Source organism: Dasypus novemcinctus, chromosome 8 (assembly GCF_030445035.2).
Source record: "Dasypus novemcinctus isolate mDasNov1 chromosome 8, mDasNov1.1.hap2, whole genome shotgun sequence".
In the NCBI taxonomy this organism is placed as follows: domain Eukaryota; kingdom Metazoa; phylum Chordata; class Mammalia; order Cingulata; family Dasypodidae; genus Dasypus; species Dasypus novemcinctus.
In genome coordinates, this window is record NC_080680.1 from 107,756,367 (window position 1) to 107,777,607 (window position 21,241).

The 21,241-nt window shown below is 43.5% G+C and overlaps 1 protein-coding gene across 2 annotated transcripts in view; it reads right to left on the minus strand.

The window, feature by feature from the left end:
- The window catches only part of SNX30 (sorting nexin family member 30), a 389,251-nt gene that overhangs the window by 19,937 nt on the left and 348,073 nt on the right, over positions 1–21,241 (minus strand). For both annotated transcript variants that reach the window (XM_058302531.2, XM_058302535.2), the window contains 3 exons: positions 17,941–18,099; positions 13,327–13,522; positions 11,092–11,291 (listed from right to left, as the gene is read on the minus strand). In XM_058302531.2, the coding sequence (XP_058158514.1) occupies positions 11,092–11,291; positions 13,327–13,522; positions 17,941–18,099 (555 nt within the window). The remainder of the gene's footprint in view (positions 1–11,091; positions 11,292–13,326; positions 13,523–17,940; positions 18,100–21,241) is intronic.

Here is a 21,241-nt window from a genome sequence, read left to right on the forward strand (position 1 = left end):
GTCACCCTGCCCCTCCCTCACATGGCATCCTCACCCTGCTTCTGCCCTGCCTTGATGCACCTTCATTCACCTAGTCCCTCGATTTACTGAGTGTCTGTTCCAGGTGCTGGGCCTACAGCAGAGAAGCAAACACACACATTGTGCCTCTGCGGTGCTTACATTCTAGAGGCGAAGCAGACAATAAGCAAGTATAGACGGAGTGGTGTAGGTGTCAGGAGAAAAAAAATAACACAAGGAAAGAGGAGATAAAGTGCCAAGGGCTCGGGGGCGGGGAGGGGGTGGTGTGGAATTGTACATAGGGCACCAGGGAGGGCCTTGCTGAGAAAATGGCTTTTATTTAGAGACATGAAATAAATTTCTCTTGGGCACCATAAACTTAAAGCATTTCATCACGATTTCAAAGTGGTCCCAATAATCTGAATTTCACTTTCTTTTCAAATGAACCCAGGACAAATGACTCAGTTTCTTCAAGAAATAAGCAGGAAGGAAGGAATAAAGATAGAGAAAGAAGTCTTAGATTTAAAAATACTTAAAACATTTTGCCCTGATTTGGAAGGGGCAAAAAACAACCCTGTAAAAACAGTGTCTGAGACAACTAAGGAAATCTGAACATGAAATGGATATTTGAGGATACTAAGGAATTGTTAAATTTTTTTAGGTTAAATTTTTTCTTTTTTAAAAAGAATGCTTGTATTTCAGAGATATGTGCTGAAATATTTTTGTATGCAATGGTATGATGTTGGGAATTTGCTTTAAAATAATCCAGGAGGAAGGAGGAGACTTGGGTATAGAGATGGAACAAGATGGGCCATAAGCGAGTAACTGCTGGCTGGGGGATGGGTCCATGGGGTTTGCTATACTTTCACTCTATTTTTGTATAAGTATGAAATTTTCCATAACGAAAAGGTTAAACAATGTAAGCATAATGCCTGATATGTAAAACGTTAATAATACTAATAAAATAGCCATTAGGAAGCCATAGTTCTGTCATTCTTGGAGTATTTACTGTAAACATTCTTTATCCTACAATGACAGAAGTGTCTGGAAGAGTCAGGTCACAGATACATTCGATGGTTTGGCTCTCAATATCTACACTGGATTGTTTTCCAAGGAACTTCCAAGGGAGTTCCAGTGGTATCTACAGGAAAGCTCATGCCTTTTCCTGGGGAAAAGGCACCCCAAAATATCCCCAATGCAAAAGGTCAGCAGCTCCTAAAATGCCTCCTCAAATCTGAAAGGTTTGTAAGAGTCACATCTTTCTGAGAGAGGGATATTAAGGATGCAGGCTTGGGAAAGCATGTGAAAGCAGCAGAGCAGCTCAGCCACATGTAGAAAAATGCAGAACAGAATGGTTTGTGCTCTGGTGTGCCAGGGGCTGACAACCCAAAAGGCCCAAGAGGAATTCGTGTATAATAATGGACATTCACTAGGAAAGGAAAGAAACCCAAATGAGGATAAAAATAAAACACCCAACAGCACCGTGTCTTGTTATCAGGTGGCCCTTTGGGGAGAGCATTTTTCTGTAGGCTCTCCAGATCTTAGTCTCACCAGGTCCTGGTGGTATCGTGGTTCAGATTAAATGTTTATGTTTAGGTTGCCCCTTTTTACATGTTCCTTTTACACATGCACTCTATTGAAAACGAACTACCCCTGAGTTAAATATTTTAGGGAAATGTTGGTAATATTGAAACCACATACTTCCCCCTAAGTTTAAAAGATCTTTGCTACAGAAAATTTGGAAAATAAAGAAAAATATGGGGGAAGGGGTTGTTGTCAGTCACAATCTCATCTCTCAGAGACAACCAGTAATAATGCTGGACCTTATGTTTTAGTCCTTTAACTTTTATATCTTTTCTCTCCAATTTTCCATCTGTCGTTTTGCTTCATTTTATGTACAATGTCCTTAACTTTTTCTTCTAACTTTTTTTTCTCATTTTTATCTTGCTTTTAATGGCCCAGATTTGTTTGTTTTCTGAATTTTAAAAAATGCTTGCTTTGTGGTTGTAACATCTGCTCTTCTCTTTCTGAAGATATCAGTGATTTTTCCCCTTCAATATGCTTTTTTAACATTTTTAATTTATTTCATTTATTTATTCTCCTTCCCCGCTGTTGTTCACACTTGCTGTCTGCCATCAGCTCTCCGCAGCAGTGCAGGCCAACTTGCCTTTACCAGGAAACCCCAGGAATCGAACCCAGGGCCTCCCATATGGTAGACAGGAGTCCAATCATCTGAGCCACATCCTCCTCCCTCAATATGCTTTTCCTTGTTTTTACTTCTGATAATCGTATTAGAACTTTTTCTTACGTATTTGATGACCCTTGTCTGCCCACTCCTTCAAGGGTAAAATACTAAAAAAACCTGACTGAAAGCTCCCTGCCATGAAAGGGTTGCAGACAGTTCTCTAGAAACTCTGCTGGGTCCTCACATCCAGAATCCCTCCCTCCATTGATGTCAGTAGCTCTGGGTCTCTTCTCTTGACCTGTTCAGATTTGCCAGAGAAGGTTCTTCTAATCCTTGCATGGAAGATATAAGCCTGAGAACCAAGTAGGGGAAGATGACTAAGAGGCTCAACATTCAGTCACCTTTTATTTAATGTTTTTAGTATTTTACCCCCACCCTCAGCTGAACCTGGGGTCCCTTGGTCCACGGAGAATATACCTCCAGTTCTGCCAGAATGGAGAAGGGATGGTGGTCTGGGTAAGAAATAGGGGGAAAGGATCAGAGGCGCTGACTATTAATCTTTAACAGACTCTCGGGAAGCAGACGTGACTCAACTGATAAATCGTCATCTACCATATGGAGGGTCCAGGGTTCGATCCCCAGGGCCTCCTGACCCGTGTGGTGAGCTGGCCCATGCATAGTGCTGCTGCGCGCAAGGAGTGCTGTGCCTCGCAGGGGCTGCCCCACGTAGGGGTGCCCCACGCGCAAAGTGTGCACCCCGCAAGGAGGGCCACCCCACGTGAAAAAAGCACAGGATGCCCAGGAGTGGCACCGCACACACAGAGAGATGACGCAGCAAGACGACACAACAACAAAAAAAAGAGACACAGTTTCCCAGTGCTGCCGATAATGCAAGCTGATGCAGAAAAACACACATCGAATGGACACAGAGAGCAGACAACCAGGGGAAGGAGAGAGAAATAAATAAAACAAGTCTTTAAAAAAAACAGACTCTAGGGAAACGGACTTTGGCCCAGTGGTTAGGGCGTCCGTCTACCATATGGGAGGTCCGCGGTTCAAACCCCGGGCCTCCTTGACCCGTGTGGAGCTGGCCATGCGCAGTGCTGATGCGCGCAAGGAGTGCTGTGCCACGCAAGGGTGTCCCCCGCATGGGGGAGCCCCACGTGCAAGGAGTGCACCCGTGAGAAAAGCCGCCCAGCGTGAAAAGAAAGTGCAGCCTGCCCAGGAATGGCGCCGCCCACACTTCCCCTGCCGCTGACGACAGCAGAAGCGGACAAAGAAACAAGACGCAGCAAATAGACACCAAGAACAGACAACCAGGGGAGGGGGGGAAATTAAATTAATTAATTAATTAATTAATTTTAAAAAAAACAGACTCTTGACTAATCCTCGTCTTCAGCTCCACCTCTCAGTTCCAGAGGTACTTGGTGCTGTCAATTCATTACCCTTCTGAATGGTTCTATGGTATAAAACAAGCAGCATCTCAGTTTTTATCCCACCACCAACTTCAAATTCAGGTCATCTAAGTCACGTGTCACCTGTCAATGTGCTTTCCATGTCCCAAAATTGTACTATTATTAACCCAGTAACTCCACATCCCCGCCCCCCACTGCCTCTTCTGTTGCTCTCTGTCTGTGTGGGGTTATGCCTCTTCAAAATATGCTTCTAGTGTCATTTTGGTGAAGTTTCATGAAGAAGAGGATGTTTAAATATGGATTCAGCCTGCTATGGTTTTTATTTTTATTTTTCTCTAATATATTAAAACAATTGAGATCTTCATGGACATTTCATATCATGCTCCTTCATGTTTTCACCTTAACTGCAGGAAATTAGCCTCCTCAGTCCATAATCATGTCTGTTTGGAAAGGGGGTCATTTTTTTCCCTATAACTCAATCTTCCAAAAGAATTTTCATTTTAAGTTCAACTGATCAGCGCCACCTTGTGATCTGAGGGGGAAAGGCGGACAGGCTAAGAAACCATGGGACCACAAGGACAAATAATCAAAACCTCCCACCTCTGCATCTCCACCTCACATCTCTAACGTGATCACCAGTAATTTCTGTATTACTAACTACAACGGTCACTATCATGCTCCTCTTCCTTAAAACATTTCTCTTGACATCAGTGAAGCTATCCTCCACTTTTCCCTCCTGCCGCACTGACCGTTCCTTCTCCAGGTCCTTTGCTACCTGATCCTCCTTTTGACTAGGTGAGTCCTAGGACAAATATTGTCCTGCCCCAGGGTGCAGACCTCGACCCTATGCCCAACGTGACCTCATTTCCTGGGATGACCCTCCAGATGACCTCCTCCAGCCTCGTAGACTTTAGACACCATCTATATGCAAAGGACTCCTAGCTCTCTCTCTCCCCTCTGAACTAAACTCAGAAAACTGCACTGGCATCTCCACTTCAATGTCTGAGGCTTTTTAAGACTCAACGTGGCCAAAACAACTTGATTCCCACCTCATCCCACCCCACCTGCAAGCCATTCCTCTCCAGTCTTCCCCATTCTGATCCACAAAGGTGCTGAAGCCAAAAACCCGGGAGTCAGCCTGGATGCCTCCCTTTCTCATCTCGCATTAATACAGCAGCAAGCCAGGTGGCCCTCTACCCGCAAGATATCCCCAGCCCATCGACTTCTCTACCACCAGAGTTCTCCACTACCTTGGCTAACGGTGACAGCATCCTAACTGGTCTTCCTACCTCCACAACCCATTCATGTTCCATACCACAGCACCAGTTGTCTTTTTAAAGCACAATTTCATATTGTCGTGCCCTTCCATAGAACTGAAGGACTTCTTCTTGTTTTGGTTTGGTTTCTTCCCCCTCCCACTCCACACCCTGCTGTTTTTAGCTGTGTCCATTTGCTGTGTAATCTTCTATATCTATTTCTCTGTTTTTTTTTTCTTCTCATCTTTCTTCTCTAGGATTCACTAGGATTTGATCCTGGGGACCTCTGATGTGGAGAGAGGTTCCCTGTCCATTGCACCACCTCAGTTCCTGGTCTCTGCTGCACTTCATCTTGACTCTCTCCTTTATCTCTCTTTTGTTGCATCATCATCTTGCCACGTGATGCACTTGCGCGGGCACTGGTTCACTGCGCAGGCACTCGACTCGCTGCATGGACACTCGGCTTGCCACGCAGGCACTGGCTCACCGCATAGGTACTGGCTCGCTGCATGGGTACTGGCTTGCTGTACAGGCACTGGCTCGCCACACGGGCACTCGTGTGGGCACTCGGCTCACTGCACAGGCACTGTCTCACTGCATAGGCATGTTTTCTCTTCTTTTTCACTTAGAGGCCCCAGGAATTGAACCCAGGTCCTCCCATATGGTAGGTGGAGGCCCTTATCACTTGAGCCACATCCGCTTCCCTGAATGACTTCTTTTTTATTTCTTAGAATAAAATCCAGACTCTTACCAACCATGACCTTTAAGATACTGCTTTGTGACCTGAGCCCCAGGTCACTTCACCTTTTTGACCTTCCTCTAACCACGCACTGCCTGGCTCACGGGGTTCCAATCACCCTGAGCTTTCTGGTCTACAAAACACCAAGCTCATTTCTGTGGTAGTACCTTTGTAATTGCCATTCCCTCTGCTCTGTGCCCAGAGCTTTGCACAGCTAACTCCTATATGTCCTTCAAGTCTCCAACCAAAGCCACTTCTCAGGCTTTCCCCTACTATTCACTCTTACTTCAGACCTTCAACCCATCACAGTCATTCCCCAGGACCTCATAGATAACTTTCCTCTTAAAAGTATGACATTGATATGAAATAGTTACACATCTGTAAATATTCCAAATCCACCAAATGGTCAAATCTAATTAAACATTTGCTGACCGCCTTCTATAGATAAGGTCCTATGGGGAATGAGATTGTCCTGCCCTAACCTTTTTAGAATGATGCTTCTCCAACACTTGGCCTGGTCAAAATATGAGTAACTCAAAATGCACTGCCAGGAACTTAGTTAAGGGTTCTGAGATGATCTCTCTAATTACACTTTATGGACACATAGTCTATAGGATTTGAAACCCCATGTAAGGATCACCTGCAGGTGTCTACGGGTGTTGAACATAAATCCTGGGCCTGAGGGTAAATTTGGCAGCCCTCCTTTTTAGGCACTGTACACGGTGTGTCTACAGTAACCTTGGGGCACGCATCTTCAGTCATCTTCCCAGCACAACCTGTCCTCACTGTTCACCGTTTAAAATCATACTGCTCCATTTGTTCCACATGGCCTGATCATGAGCCCACCTTTTTCTATGCTTTCTGTCTACCTCCCAAAAGAACAGAATGTACCCACCATGGTTGTGCTTAAAGAGATACAGTTTGAGACTCAGCCTTGAAAAGCAGGGACTCACTAGTTTTCTTCTCAGCAAATAGTGAGGACATAGTTGTAAGGTACTGGTGAGAGTTAGGGGGTATGTATTTGGCCATGGGACATGGAAAAGATATACCCAGGGTTTCTTGGTTCCTTCATCTATTAAATGAGAAAGTTAGACAAGAAAGTTAGACAAGATGATCCCAGAGGGCCTTTCCAACTCAGCGGGGACCACCAACCTCAGCCTCGTCAGAAAAAAGGGCTTCCATGAGCTCCAGTATTTCCCCTATGCAGGGCTTACCCGCTCCCCAACCACTTCAGATTCCAAAGGCACAGTCCCATGACTCCAAATGATGAGGACAAACACCCCTTCACCTGGGCTGTCTCACATTCCCAAAATCAGAAAGTTAGTTTGGAAATGGAATGAAATGAATCTCTCAGGAGAATAAAGTACAGTGAGGAAATCTTAAAGAGCAGCAATGCCATAGATACCTGTTGAGAGGCCTCTAGCCCTGGCCCTGTGGGCCCTGGGGACCCTACGCGCAGTGTGGGTTGTGCTACCATGTCACTGCTGTCTTGCCCAGAGCACTCTGCAGAGACATTTCATGTTGGAAGGGCGGGGAGTAGGTGGCAAGTGGCCTTGTTTTCTAACCAGACTTAGCTCAACTCACCAGGGGGCAGAGCTTGGGTTTCAGAGTTTGCCCACACTCTGAAAACTTTTTCTCTACCATGTTTTTTGCCAGACATTGCTGTGGGAAATCCACTTCTCTCAGCTTGATTAACCTGATTAATATTTTCTCGGGCTCAGTAAACAAGAAACTCACTGCATATGTCTCACCTCAACATGGGTAAGGAAAGAGAGCAAATAAGCATTTCTTTGATATATAACTTCAATTACTCACAGAACAAGCTTATGTCTCACTGTGACTGTGTAATAATGTTTTAACAAAGAAGCCAGTTAAATTCTTGCTAAGTGACCATTTAAAATCCTGCAGCAAATATAAATTTACATTAAGTGCTAACATACTTGCCATACACAAAGTAATTTGTACCATATTATTCCATGAGCTTTTATGTGTCCGATTTTTAGTCTGCCAAACTGCGGAACCTACCTGTCTCACCATTTTGATGAATGGAGCATTTATTTAAGAGACAAATTCAGGGACAACCCAGGGATTGTAAAAACGTACACAAAAACAGATGCTATGAACTTCTTAAGTAAAGTGAGATGCTCTGATTCATTTTAAGCAAGTCAGGATGCCTTTCTACACTCGTTTCAGTCACAGGATTAAAAGTGCAATATGTATTATGTTATCACAACAAAATTAGAAAAGAAAAAAAGGCTGCAAGAGACAGAAAGTGTATTAGTGGTTGTTAGGGGCTAGGGGTGGAGGGGAATGGGAAGTGACTGCTAACGGGTATCTTCCTGGAGTGATGAAAACGTTCTAAAATTAGATAGTGGTGCTGGTTGTACAACCTTGTGAATATACTGAAAACCACTGAACTGTATGCTTTAAAAGGGTGAATTATATCCCAAAGCTGAATTTTGTTTAATGAAATGTATATATCTCAAACTAAATATATATCTATATATATATATATAATGGAGGAAACAGAGCTGCAGATTTGGAGCCAGAGGCCCTGGTTTTCAGGCTCAGCCCCAACAATTACAAGCAAAGCCACATCAGGTAAATGACATCACTTCTAACCTTTATCCCTTTACCATCACCACCACTACCACCATCATTTCCACCTTACAGGTAAGCAAGTTCATACCTACCCTGCAAGACCCAGGCATGATGCTCTTTGAAAACACTTTGTTACCAGTTTTATAGAATGTACTTGGGGTGGTGATTTGTTTTACCAAAATAGGCACCATTTCCATTATCCACATTTTAATATGTATCAAGAGCTTTAGGGAAACGGACTTTGGCCCAGTGGTTAGGGCGTCCGTCTACCACATGGGAGGTCCGCGGTTCAAACCCCGGGCCTCCTTGACCCGTGTGGAGCTGGCCATGCGCAGTGCTGATGCGCGCAAGGAATGCCGCGCCACGCAGGGTGTCCCCCGCGTAGGGGAGCCCCACGCGCAAGGAGTGCACCCATAAGGAGAGCTGCCCAGCGCGAAGGAGGGAGCAGCCTGCCCGGGAATGGCGCCGCCCACACTTCCCGCGCCGCTGACGACAACAGAAGCGGACAAAGAAACAAGAAACAAGACGCAGCAAAAAGACACAGAAAACAGACAACCGGGGGAGGGGAGGGGAATTAAATAAATAAAAATAAATCTTTAAAAAAAAAAAAAAAGAGCTTTAAAACTTTCATGACCAAATTAAATAAGATGGGACAGGGTGATGGTATAAAAACCTTTTTTTATAAAAACCTTTTATAACTACTTGATTCATTACTTTTTATTCCCTTTCTTAGAATATGATCAACTGTGTTCTAAAATTTCACAACGATATGCTTGGAGTGGTTCTCTTTTCATTCTTTTTGTTGGGTAATTAGCATGTCCCTCCCCTCCCCCAAGAGTCTATCTTTTAATTTTACTAGGATATTTGTTAACATGTTTTTTTTTTCCTTTAAAAGATTTTATTGTGGGAAAACAGATAAGAAACATTTTAACCACTGTCAAGTCAGGGGCAATAATTATATTCACAGTGTTGTTGTGACACCATAAATAATATTCCCAAAACTTTTTCATGACCCCAAACAGAAATTCTGGACTCATCAAGCAATAACTCACTATTTCCCTTCCCCTAGCACTGGTGACCTATCTACTTTCTGTTTTTATGAATTAGCCTATTCTAGATATTTCATTTAAGTGGAGTCACACAAATGTTTGTCCATTTGTGTCATTCTTATTCACTTACCATAACATTTTGACATCCATGTTGGAGCATGTATCAGAATTTCATTCCCTTTTATAGCTGAATAATATTCCATTGTATGTATATACCACATTTTGTTTATCCATTTATGTTGATGGACAATTGGGTTGTTTCCCAATTTTGGCTAAAGTGAACAATGCTGCTATGAACACTGGCATACAAATATCTGTTTGAGTCCCTCTTTTCAGTTCTTTTGGGCATATACCTAGGAGTAGAATTACCAGGTCATATGATAATTCTGTGTTTAATTTTCTGAGGTAACACCAAACTGGTTTCCACAAAACCTGCACCATTTTACATTACCAATAGCAATGCATGTAGAAATTTCTCTATATTCTTGTCAGCACTTATTACTTTCCTTTTTTTATAATAGCCATCCTAGTGGATGTGAAATGGTATCTCGCTGTGGTTTTGATTTGCATTTCCCTAAGGACTAATGATGTTGAATGTCTTTTCATGTCCTTATTGGCCATTTGTATATCTTCTTTGGAGAAATGTCTATTCAAGTCTTTTGCACTTTTTTTTTTTAAGGATGTACCAGGGAATGAACCCAGGACCTCATACGTGGGAAGCAGGTGCTCAACCACTTGAGCTACATCTGCTATTTTTTAATTAAGTTGTATGTCTTTATGTTGTTGAGTTGTAGGAGTTATTTATATATTCTGGATATTAAACCTTTATCAAATATATCATTTGCAAATATTTTCTCCCATTCTATATATTTGTCTTTCAGTGTGTCCTTTTAATGTCAAGATGCATGCCCTTCAGTTTGGGGGAATTCTCTTATATTCCTTCTTTCATAATTTCCTTCCCTCAGTTTCTTTAGTACTCTCAATCAGGAACTATTATCTGTCAGATTTTGGACCTCTGAAATTATGGCTCTTATTTTTTTTTCACATTTTCAGGGTTGTTATACTTTTTTTTTCAAGATTTAAAAAAAAATTTCTCTCCTCCTACCCCCCAGTTGTCTGCTCTCTGTGTCCATTCACTGCGTGTTCTTCTGTGACCGCTTCTATCCTTATCAGTGGTACCAGGAATCTGTGTTTTTTATTGTTGCATCACCTTGCTGTGTCAGCTCTCCATATGTGCGGCACCATTCCTGGGCAGGCTACACTTTCTTTCACACTGGATGTCTCTCCTTACGGGGCGCACTCCTTGCACATGGGGCTCCCCTACACGAGGACACCCCTGCGTGGCAGGGCACTCCTTGCGCACATCAGCACTGCGCATGGCCACCTCCACACGGGTCAAGGAAGCCCGGGGTTTGAACCGCAGACCTCCCATGTGGTAGGCAGACACCCTATCCGTTGGGCCAAGTCTGTGTCCCTGTTGTTATGCTTTCAAGACTTCCTCAACCTCATTTTTCCAATTTTTCTATTCAATTTTATTTCAGCTATCATATTTTTAACTTCAAACAGTACTAATTATCCAATTGTTCTTTCCCCATAGTATCCTATTCTTGTGTAATAGATGTTTTATCTTCTTGAACTCCCAGAGAACAATAAGAAGAAGTCCTTCCAAACTATTTTTGTTCCTTTAATTCATCTACTCAATTCACTATGCATTCTATTTATATGTCTTGCTGCCCACCCAGGAAGAAGGAAACCTGGACCACATGCAAGCAGGCAATAATCAATTACTTTTTTGATAATGATTATTGCAAAGAAAGTACCTAAGTGCAAAAGAAGTGAACCAGCTTACCTTCATGGAGTCAGAGTATAAAATATATTCCCTGAGCACAGGCAGAAAGTCTTCTGTCATGTCATCGGTCAGCTCTTCCAGGGCTGTTGAGCAGTTCCCAATACAAGCCGACACACCCTCCAGAGGTTCGGCCAGCTCACCCTCTAACGCACTCCACGTGGAGTACACAGGCCCATATTCTCTCAGCTCCACAAGGTACTCTGAAGGGGCAAGCGAGAACAATAAAGTCTGGATGGGTAACCACCACAGTTGAGAGTACTCTACATTAAGATGTGTATCCTTGGCCAGTCCATTGCTAACATCAGCACGTCATTCATTATGCCCCACACTGGGCATGCCATGCCTCTGGATAAGGCAGCCATGAGGCCGCTGGCAAACATTCACCTAACATCTTCAGAAACCACTGCACACCTGCCCATTGAGTGTTGTGAAGCAGTATTTTAATGTGCAATGGGGGCAGAGCTTCATATAGGTTTACAGAGATGTTTTTATAGGGGGAAATATCGATTGCAGTGAAAAAAAAAAACCAAACTGAATTTTAGGAAACACCAAGGGAAGCGGTTGTGGCTCAACTGATAGAGCGTCCACCTACCATATAGGAGGCCCAGGGTTCAAACCCAGGGCCTCCTGACCCATGTGGTGAGCTGGTCCACACACAGTGCTGTCATGTGCAAGGAGTGCCATGCCACACAGGGGTGTCCCCCACATAGGGGTGCCCCATGTGCAAGGAGAGCCTCCCCATGCGAAAAAAGTGCAGCCCACCCAGGAGTGGTGCTGCACATACAGAGAGCTGACATAGCAAGATGACGCAACAAAAAAAGCTACAGTTTCCCAGTGCCCCATGACAAGAATGCAAGCGGACACAGGAGAACACACAGCAAATGGACACAGAGAGCAGACAATGGGCGGGGAAGGGGAGAGAAATAAATAAAATAAATCTTTGAGAAAAAAAAAAAAGGATACACTGAGATGCAAACTCACTCTCCTATTTGGGTCATCCCAACCCATCAATCCCATAAACATTTACTCTGCACAATCCACAAGGGTGGACAGTACCTGAAGCTGCCTCCAGAACCTGCAGACCCCATATGATACCATCAGTGGGTAAAGAGAAGGGAGCACAGGAAAGTGTTGGATCTTTTCCCTCACAAAGAAAATATGGCCGAACCTTCATGGCCAGGATTTTTGCCATTACAACAGGGTGTCGTGGCCATTTTTCAGTAGCAATGAGTGGCGATTAGCAGAGAATCCTTCTCACTGCATTTCCCATGCCAGCATGATCATTGAGACATGGAGATGTTAAGGCCCCAGGAATCCAGAACACGGCAAAGCAGGTGGCCCGGAGGAGTGGGGGAGCGTGGGCGCAACAGCCAAGGAGGATGAAGGCAGGCCTTGGCAACTCTTCACTCACCCCTAGTGTGTGTGAAATGGGGCAGGGGTGGGACGGGTGAATCCATTTAAGTCTGATGGCTCACCAGGGTCATGATCTTGGCAAAGATTGGTCACCATGCTGTCTTTTTGCATGACCTCTTGACCAGAAAAGATACCTACGTGTTTTCGTTGTTGTCATTTTTAATTAATAGACTTTATTTATTTAGACTTCATTTTTCTAGAGCAGTTTTAGGTTTACAGAAAAATTGAACAGAGAGTACAGAGTTCCCATATACCCTCTCCCCCTTCCCTCACAGCTTCCCCTTTATTAACATCTTGCTTTAGTATGGTACATTTGTCACAAGTGATGAACCAACATTGACACATTATACCACAGTTTACATTAGGTTCATCCTTTGTATATACAGTTCTATGGGTTTTGAAAAATGCATGTCATGTATTCACCATTACAGTATCATACAGAATAGTTTCACTGCCCTAAAAAGTCTCCTGTGTTTTTAAAATTAACTTTCCTATGCACGAAGGGCAGCTGAGTGAATATCTCCAATTTGAACGCTCAATTTAAATGAGAGATAAAAGTGGAAAGGCCCAGAGGCTGAGAAATGGGTGTTTTCTACAGGAAGAGCAAACACAGAGCCGAGATGTAGGACAAAGGATGAAGTGCAAAATTACATTCTGGCCACAGCTGGCCCTCCTTGTATCCATTTATTAATTTTGTAAGTAAAACACGGCTTAGTACTGACACCCTAATATTTCCGCAGTTTGATTCTGCTTGGCACACATGAATGTCATTTCTTCAAATGTGGTCCCTGGGCAGAACTGAGATCTTAGCAAAGAGCTCACCTATTTCCTCTTTGATGATCCGCTGGGCTATTCGGTCAATGGTTCCCAGTTTGAGGGCAAATGTATCTAAGTATTCACCGATGGCTGCAAACTCAAGTGGCCGACTCCTCAGCTTGTAGCCTCCAGTGACGTGCTTGACCGACTCACCCACCCTGGTCAGCAGTGCCATCCCCTGCTTCTTGTAGGCATTCAGGTCCTGCAAAGGACACAAGAACAAACAGAAGGACTCAGTCAGTCGCACGCCAGCTTCTCATTGGGAAATGAGGAGCCGAGTTAGGGACCTGACCACACACACGTCTCCCTTCCCTGACATCACAACCCCACGCTCACACGCCTGTGCATTTGTACCCAGACCTCTTTCAACAGGCCTGGACTCCACCCTCCCAATCAGGTTCACTCACCCGAGCACGCTCGCCTTGAAACACTGTACTGTTTCCAACATAAATTTTTAAAACCTCTGTTTAAAAAAGGAAAGTGCTCCTTTCTTCCCTGCTCTTATATAAAATATCCTATGTTGTCATGAGCAGCAAAATTTAAGAGCTAATATTTATTCCATTCATTTATTTATGCCCCAACGAAAGGCATGTGAGGAAAGTAGCATGGAGAGGTAGGAAACGAAACAGTGACCAAAAAGGCAGTGCTGGAAAACTCAGGCCAAGGAGAGGTGCTATAAATAACAAAAAGTTTTACCCAGAATTTCTTGTAGGTAGAGGTTGAAAACGGGAAATATGATGGGTTATGTTATGTATAGTATCTAAGCCTAAAAAGCCTATTGGGGGACGCGGACATGGCTCAACTGATAAGAGTGTCTGTCTACCATATGGAGGGTCCAGGGTTCGATGCCCAGGGCCTCCTGACCTGTGTGGTGAGCTGGTCCATGTGCAGTACTGCCGCACACAAGCAGTGCCATACGATGCAGGGGCGCCCCTATGTAGGGATGCCCCACGCAAAGGAGTGTGCCCTGCAAGGAGAGCCGCCCAACGTGAAAAAAGTACAGCCCGTCCAGGAGTGGCACCGCACACACAGAGAGCTGACGCAGCAAGATGACACAACAAAAAAGAGATGCAGTTTCGCAGTGCCGCCAGATAATGCAAGTAGACACAGAAGAACACATAGCGAATGGACACAGAGAGCAAACAACAGCAGGGAAGGGGAGAGAAATAAAATAAATCTTTTTTTTAAAAAAAAAAAAAAGCTTGTTGGTCTGCCAGGTAAAACAAACTTCTTCCTATGATTCAACTCTGAAGAAACTACAGTATCATCAGGCTGCTCCCTCTCTTATTTTAACAGTGCCTTCAAAAGAGGTTTTACAGACAACACAGGTATCTGTTCTTACATCCATCCTCAGTACAAGCAAATGTTCATTCCCGGTCTTAGAAGGGCACGTCTACACAAAAGACAAGGGAAGGTGGAAGAGGCTACTGCTTTCTGGTGGCCTGGCCTAATGGAGGGATGGAGCAGAGAATGAGGAAATCATGGCTAAGAGAGTTGTGTGACTGCCTCTCCTCATTCAACACACAATTACAGGCTGAGTTCTCTGTGTCTGAAGTGTAGGCTCCTCCTGAGTCCACTCCCGTTTTCATCCAGACATGACTTTCACTTTTGTCTTGATCCCACCCTTTCCTACCCACACCTCCCCTCAACCAAGATACTGGCCCTCTTAATAATATGCTTTCTCCTGTCTGTACCTTCAACTTCCACTCCTTCCTCATGCAAATATGTCTCAGGCTCACCCACCATAAAAATGGCAGCAATCTCCTCCAGGCCCCTTCAAAGTTGGGTTCCCTAAGGTGATGTTCTAAAGACTCCATCTCAACAGATAAAGTAGCTAAACCACAGGTATTGGTTCTTCTGAGGGCTACAGAGACCCACAGTTTCTATGGTCATGGCAGATGGAGTTCAGTGCCATGTCAGTTGGCCCTACTTTGGAGTTTGTGTTTCTGCGTGATGGAGCTGGACTCAGGCGTGATCTCTGTCCACAAGCCTCTCCTGTTACTTTTACCGGATCTGTAGTTGGCGCTGGGGTTTAGTGTACACCCAGGGGACCTGAATCTCTGGACTGACCATGTGATAGCCAAGCCCTGAGCCTCAATAGACTTGCAACTCCTATAATCTGGTTTATTGGACTTACCCCACTCAGCTAACATGGAGGTGAAGCAGGTCAAACACCACACCAGGGAGCCAAGAGTGCTTACAACTGAAAGCAGAAGAATTGTATCCAGCATCCATGTGGAATCTAAGCCCTCTCTTGATATAGATGTGGAGTGGACACAACCATTCCAGGGTCCACAGGATGGAGGAATAGAGTATGGATTAGAGTGGACTTACTGATATTCTATTCATGAACTACTGTGATTAGTAATCGAAGAAAATGTGGCATTGGTGTGGAGAAAGTGGCCATGGTGGCTGCTGGGGGTAGGGAGTGGGAGGAAGGGATGTGATGTGTGGGCATTTTCGGGGGTTGGAGTTGTCCTGGGTGGTGCTGCAGGGACAGTTACCAGACATTGTATGTCCTCGCATGGCCCACTGGGTGGACTGTGGGAGAGTGTGGGCTATGGTATGGACCATTGACCATGAGGTGCAGCGGTGCTCAGAGATGTATTCATGAAGTGCAGTAAATGTCTCATGATGATGGGGGAGATTGTTGTTATGGGAGGAGGAGTTGGGTGAGGTGGGTAGGGGGTATATGGGGACCTCATATTTTTTAAATGTAACATTAAAAAAATAAATAAAGACAAAAAATAAATAAATAAAATAAAGACTCCATCTCCCATGCCTGGACAGAAAAACATCCTCATAGACACCAGCTCTTCACAAAACCATAACCAAATACTTGGAGTTCCTGGAATAGTTTCCATAGAAAATATTTTTTGGAGCAGGGCTATATCCTCATGGGCCAGTTGAACTGTATAAGCTGTACTGTAAGTAGCATTTTGAAACCAAATCAATTAACAGGCTGCATAAAATTATATCCTAGTACCTATCTGATTGCTGCCCCCATTCTGCCAAAGATGAAAATTTTGGTTTGAACATAGTTGATACTGAGTTTCCCCCACCTATCCCAGCATTATTGGCTTCTTCTTAAAGAAACTACAAGTTTGTAATAAGATTGTGCCACTGTAAGGAAGAGGAAGATAGTCTCTGCATTCCCTGTGGCAGAAGAGCACGCAAGTGGCTCATCTAAGAACAAGACCAGGTTATTCAAGCTGTGCTAAAGGAAAAAGGTGGGCTAGCTGGTGGGCTGGATACAGGTCTGGAAACAGGGTTGGCAGTTGTTCTGCTTAAAGTCAACTCCCACAACTTCTTTGAAGTTGGATTTTGAATATGACATTGAAGGACCCTGTATTTTTTAAAATCATTTTTATATTACTTGATTCACAGATGGATGAATACTATGGAAAAAAAAGAAGTTCCTACTTACTTTTCACACAGATTTCTAATGATCAAGAATTGAAGCTTTTCCCCCTTCTCTTTTTGTTTCCCCAGACAACTTGGGTGAGACCATTGCACTCCTAGAGAACAGGACAGATTTTACTTTGAGATTAACTTAAAGGAACTATACCTCAGGATCAGTTCACCAAGAAATACTTATTTAGAAAAAGAAAGATTTAGAATTATGAGGGAAAAGATTTCCGGGAAAAAGAGATGATGAGTAGGAATGCCATCAGCAAGGCTAAGTGCCAAGTGAAGTTTTTAAAAAATCAAAACAAAAGCTAAAGGACTTTGCTGTGTGGTGTCCATTAACTGGAGAATGACATCTTCTCTAAAGTTTTCAAGGTCAACTGATGTTATCTGTAAATGCTTCTCAATGTTGTCATTTTGAAAAGAAAACTGGAAAGTACCTAAACCGCTATACCTTGCCACCATGGAAGAAATCTTCTATGGTCTGAACATGGGGTGTGACACAAGAAACTAAACAGATGGGGCTGGAAGGAAGCTGGCATGAGAGTCTGGTCAAGTGACTCCACTTCTGCACACAATGGGAGTAGAATACCTCAGGTTTTCTGACCAGTTCTGCCAACAGGGAAGTAAAGAGAGAAGCCAGTGAACTGTCAACTTGAGTTTGAATACATAGAATCTGGCAACACTGTAGGACCCAAATATTTATATGAAGTGCTTGGAAAATGTCCACTTTATCGGAACACGGCTGCAAGCAAATTATGCTGAAGCATTCTTGGTCAGACAATCTCACACAGAAGATAAAGTCTGATCCTAGGAGCCACAAAGATCCTATTTCAAATCCTAATTATACTACTTGAACAAGAGCAAACTCCTTGAACTTCAGTTTCCTGTAAGATGAACCTACAAGTAACTATTTGCAGGGTCCTTGGGAAAGACACCCTTACCAAACACTCAACAAATGTTCTTTCCCTTCCGTTCCCATTGTTAGTCAGACTAGAGTTAGCCAGTAATATTGCTAAGAAGCGTTTAAGGAAACACTTATCTCTGCTTTTGACAAGTGACCAGCGGGCACCAAAAAAATACAGCAATTTTATGTCACCTGCTAGAGCAGACCATTCATGAAGGTGGCGTGTGAGAGATCAAAACAGCTTTTAAGAAAGAGATCTAAGAATGCTGCTTCTGGGAAGGAATACGCAAAAATTCTGTCCTTACCTTAGCAGTGAGGAAAACATTAAAGTGTTCATTGAAGGAGAGCACAGGATGATCAGTAATTCTTTTCAGGAATTTATCCAAAGCTTTTCTTCTGGTCTCCACAAATTCTTCCGAAAAACGATCCACAACGCCTTTCACCACAAACTTCTCTGGAAGTGGCTATAAGGACATGAAGGAAAATATTCTGAGTAATTGATGAAATGGCGCAAGAAAAATCAATCAGACTAGCAAGTATTTCCTATTATTCATCTGTCTAAGAATCTGTTCTTAACTGTTAACTTCTTAATCAGTTCAGACCTTTATGTAGTCATCAGCATAAAAAGATTTCTGAAAAAATAAAAATCACACTACTCTGTCAATTTTATAAGGCAAGGAACAAAATACTATATAGCACAGTCATTGGAAATTAGAAAACGGTCAGTTAATAATCATTTTTTTTTAATGCAATCTTTACATTACTCAAAGGACAGGTGATCTAATGGGAAAGTTAGGACAAACCCAGACAACAACCACCATGCAAAAATTTTATTAAATATCTTAAAATTGTACTCCCAGTTCAAGGAGGTAGAAGATCTTGATGAATGGAGAAATAGGAGTGTTAGACAAATGCACTAGAAGAAAAAAAAAAAAAGGCCTTTCTAAACCAATTAGTTTTGGTTAGGTTTTCATTCAAAAGTTTTTTTAAATGTAATTTCCTTTTTTCCCATTACTCAAATAAATTTATCACATTTACATTAAGCAAATACTGTTGGTGATTTCTAAAACTACCTGGTTACCAAAGGATCTTTGAACTTCAATTTAATGTGTACTATTTCCTTGTAGCTTGATCAAACACTTGATTAAAAGGACCTCCTCCTTGGGAAACGGACTTTGGCCCAGTGGTTAGGGCGTCCGTCTACCACATGGGAGGTCCGCGGTTCAAGCCCCGGGCCCCCTTGACCCGTGTGGAGCTGGCCCATGCGCAGTGCTGATGCGTGCAAGGAGTGCCGTGCTACACAGGGGTGTCCCCCGCGTAGGGGAGCCCCACGCGCAAGGAGTGCACCCATAAGGAGAGCCGCCCAACGCGAAGGAGGGAGCAGCCTGCTGAGGAATGGCGCCGCCCATACTTCCCGTGCCGCTGACGACAACAGAAGCGGACAAAGAAACAAGACGCAGCAAAAAGACACAGAAAACAGACAACCGGGGGAGGGGAGGGGAATTAAATAAATAAATAAATAAAAAAAAAAAAAAAAAAAAAGGACCTCCTCATTACTCTCTCCACAGGGAAAGAAAGTTGTTTCTGTCACTTGCTATTCATAAATTTTAAATGTTCTAACACTGAAATATTTAAGAAACAAGTTACATATCTCTAAGTCATAAAGCATAGCCATAACACCAGCACCCACTAATCTATCTTGACAAAAAGAACACTACCATTGACCAAGCTTCCCGTCAGCTGGTTCCTAATGAGCTTCTATGTCTAAGAGGGAACCACGAGGTTGAGTGTTTGGTTCACCGCTCCCCATCCTTTACAGTTTCAAAATAATGTGTTGTTTATTGAGCTTGTCTCATAAAAAAGAGAACTCTACTCTGCTTTTTGGGACCCCTCAGTATTTACTGACACAAGTTAGCTGCAGGAGAATCATTTTCCTGCTCCATTGTTTTGTGCTGTACCACCAAAGGACAATCTGTCCATCTTCTCTCCGACCATACATAAGTGACCAGTTTTCAGCTTTGTGCCACTGCAACTCTGCGGCTGTGAACATTCTTATGGATGCATTCTGGGCATGTGTGCACATCTCTTTAGGAAATAAACTGGGCAGAGGACTTGGTCCAGTGGTTAGGGCATCCATCTACCACATGGGAGATCCACGGTTCAAACCCCGGGCCTCCTTAACCCGTGTGGAGCTGGCCCATGCGTAGTGCTGATGCGCGCAAGGAGTGCCCTGCCATGCAGGGGTGTCCCCCGCATAGGGGAACCCCACGCCCAGGAGTGGCGCCACACACATGGAGAGCTGACACAAGATGACGCAACAAAAAGAAACACAGATTCCCGTGCCGCTGACAACAACAGAAGCGGACAAAGAAGATGCAGCAAAAAGACACAGAGAACAGATAACCGGGGGGGGCGGATAAATAAATAAATCTTTAAAAAAAAAAAGTATGGTCATCCTTTAGGATAATTCCTTTTTCTGGTCAGATCTTCTTCCAGGCCCTTAGGCAGTCATTCTCCTTAAACCCCATACTCAACCCCAAACTCTACATGTTAAGCAGAATACCATCTCCCAAAAGTGGGGACCCAGAGTTCCGAGGAAGTTAGGGTTCCTAACCACTTTGTTTCCTTCCCAGAAACCCATCTATTCAGTACCAGGAGGAAACCCATCTATTCAGTGCCACCGTCGCTTCCATTCCTCAGGTGGACAACACGGCCCTGCCCAGGGCTAATTCCTCCACCTACATTCTTGATCCCATTAGGTCATTATTATACATCTGTCATCACCAGTTAACTATACCTTCCCTCCTTGTACCTACAGCATTTCCTACTCATTCGGCCTTTTTCCCTGAGTCTACAAATATGGTTGGGTCTATTTCTACCCGAAAAAATAAAATCCAACCAGGCCTTACTTTATATCTCCTTCTTGGCTCTCCTTTCTGTCTCATTTAACCTCTTTTTTTTTTTTCAGAGTAACTTATCTTTCCTTCTACTCCTGCCATTTCTCAATCCTCCTCCAAAAACAAACAAAAAATGGGTTTGGAGCTGCCTTCAGTGCTGCCTTATTCTGTCCTACTCCCACCCACTGCAGAAACTGCCCTTTAAAGATTATCACCAGTGATTTTCTAATTTCCAAATCCATGGAAAATTTTCTATTCTCATCTCCTGTGAGTCCTCTGCAGCACACACTGATTTGCTTACACTGAGTTGTATTGGGAGGGAGGCTTAATGAGCAAATAAGTGGTTGGATGTGCCTCATTTAACCTAACAGATGACATCCTGAATAGTTATCCATTCTTCAGACTTAGTAAATTGAACTCTACTGTTTAGTGAATCAGTGGAGCTTGCTATTTAAAGGAATCCTGGGGTGAATCCTTCTGCACAAAGAATTTCCTTCTGTAATAAGCATTATTTTCCCCAAATGCACATGACTTCTGAAATTCGGTTCTTCCTACATCAAGTTTCTTTAAAGGGATGCACTCACTCTCAACCTCGCCTTTGAAATTGCTGTTCTGGCTGTTAGATGCATAGGAATCTGGGTTGCTGGTGAAATCAAGTGCATGGACAGTCTCTAAATGAGGTAGCCCAAGTGAGGAGCTTCGCACTGTT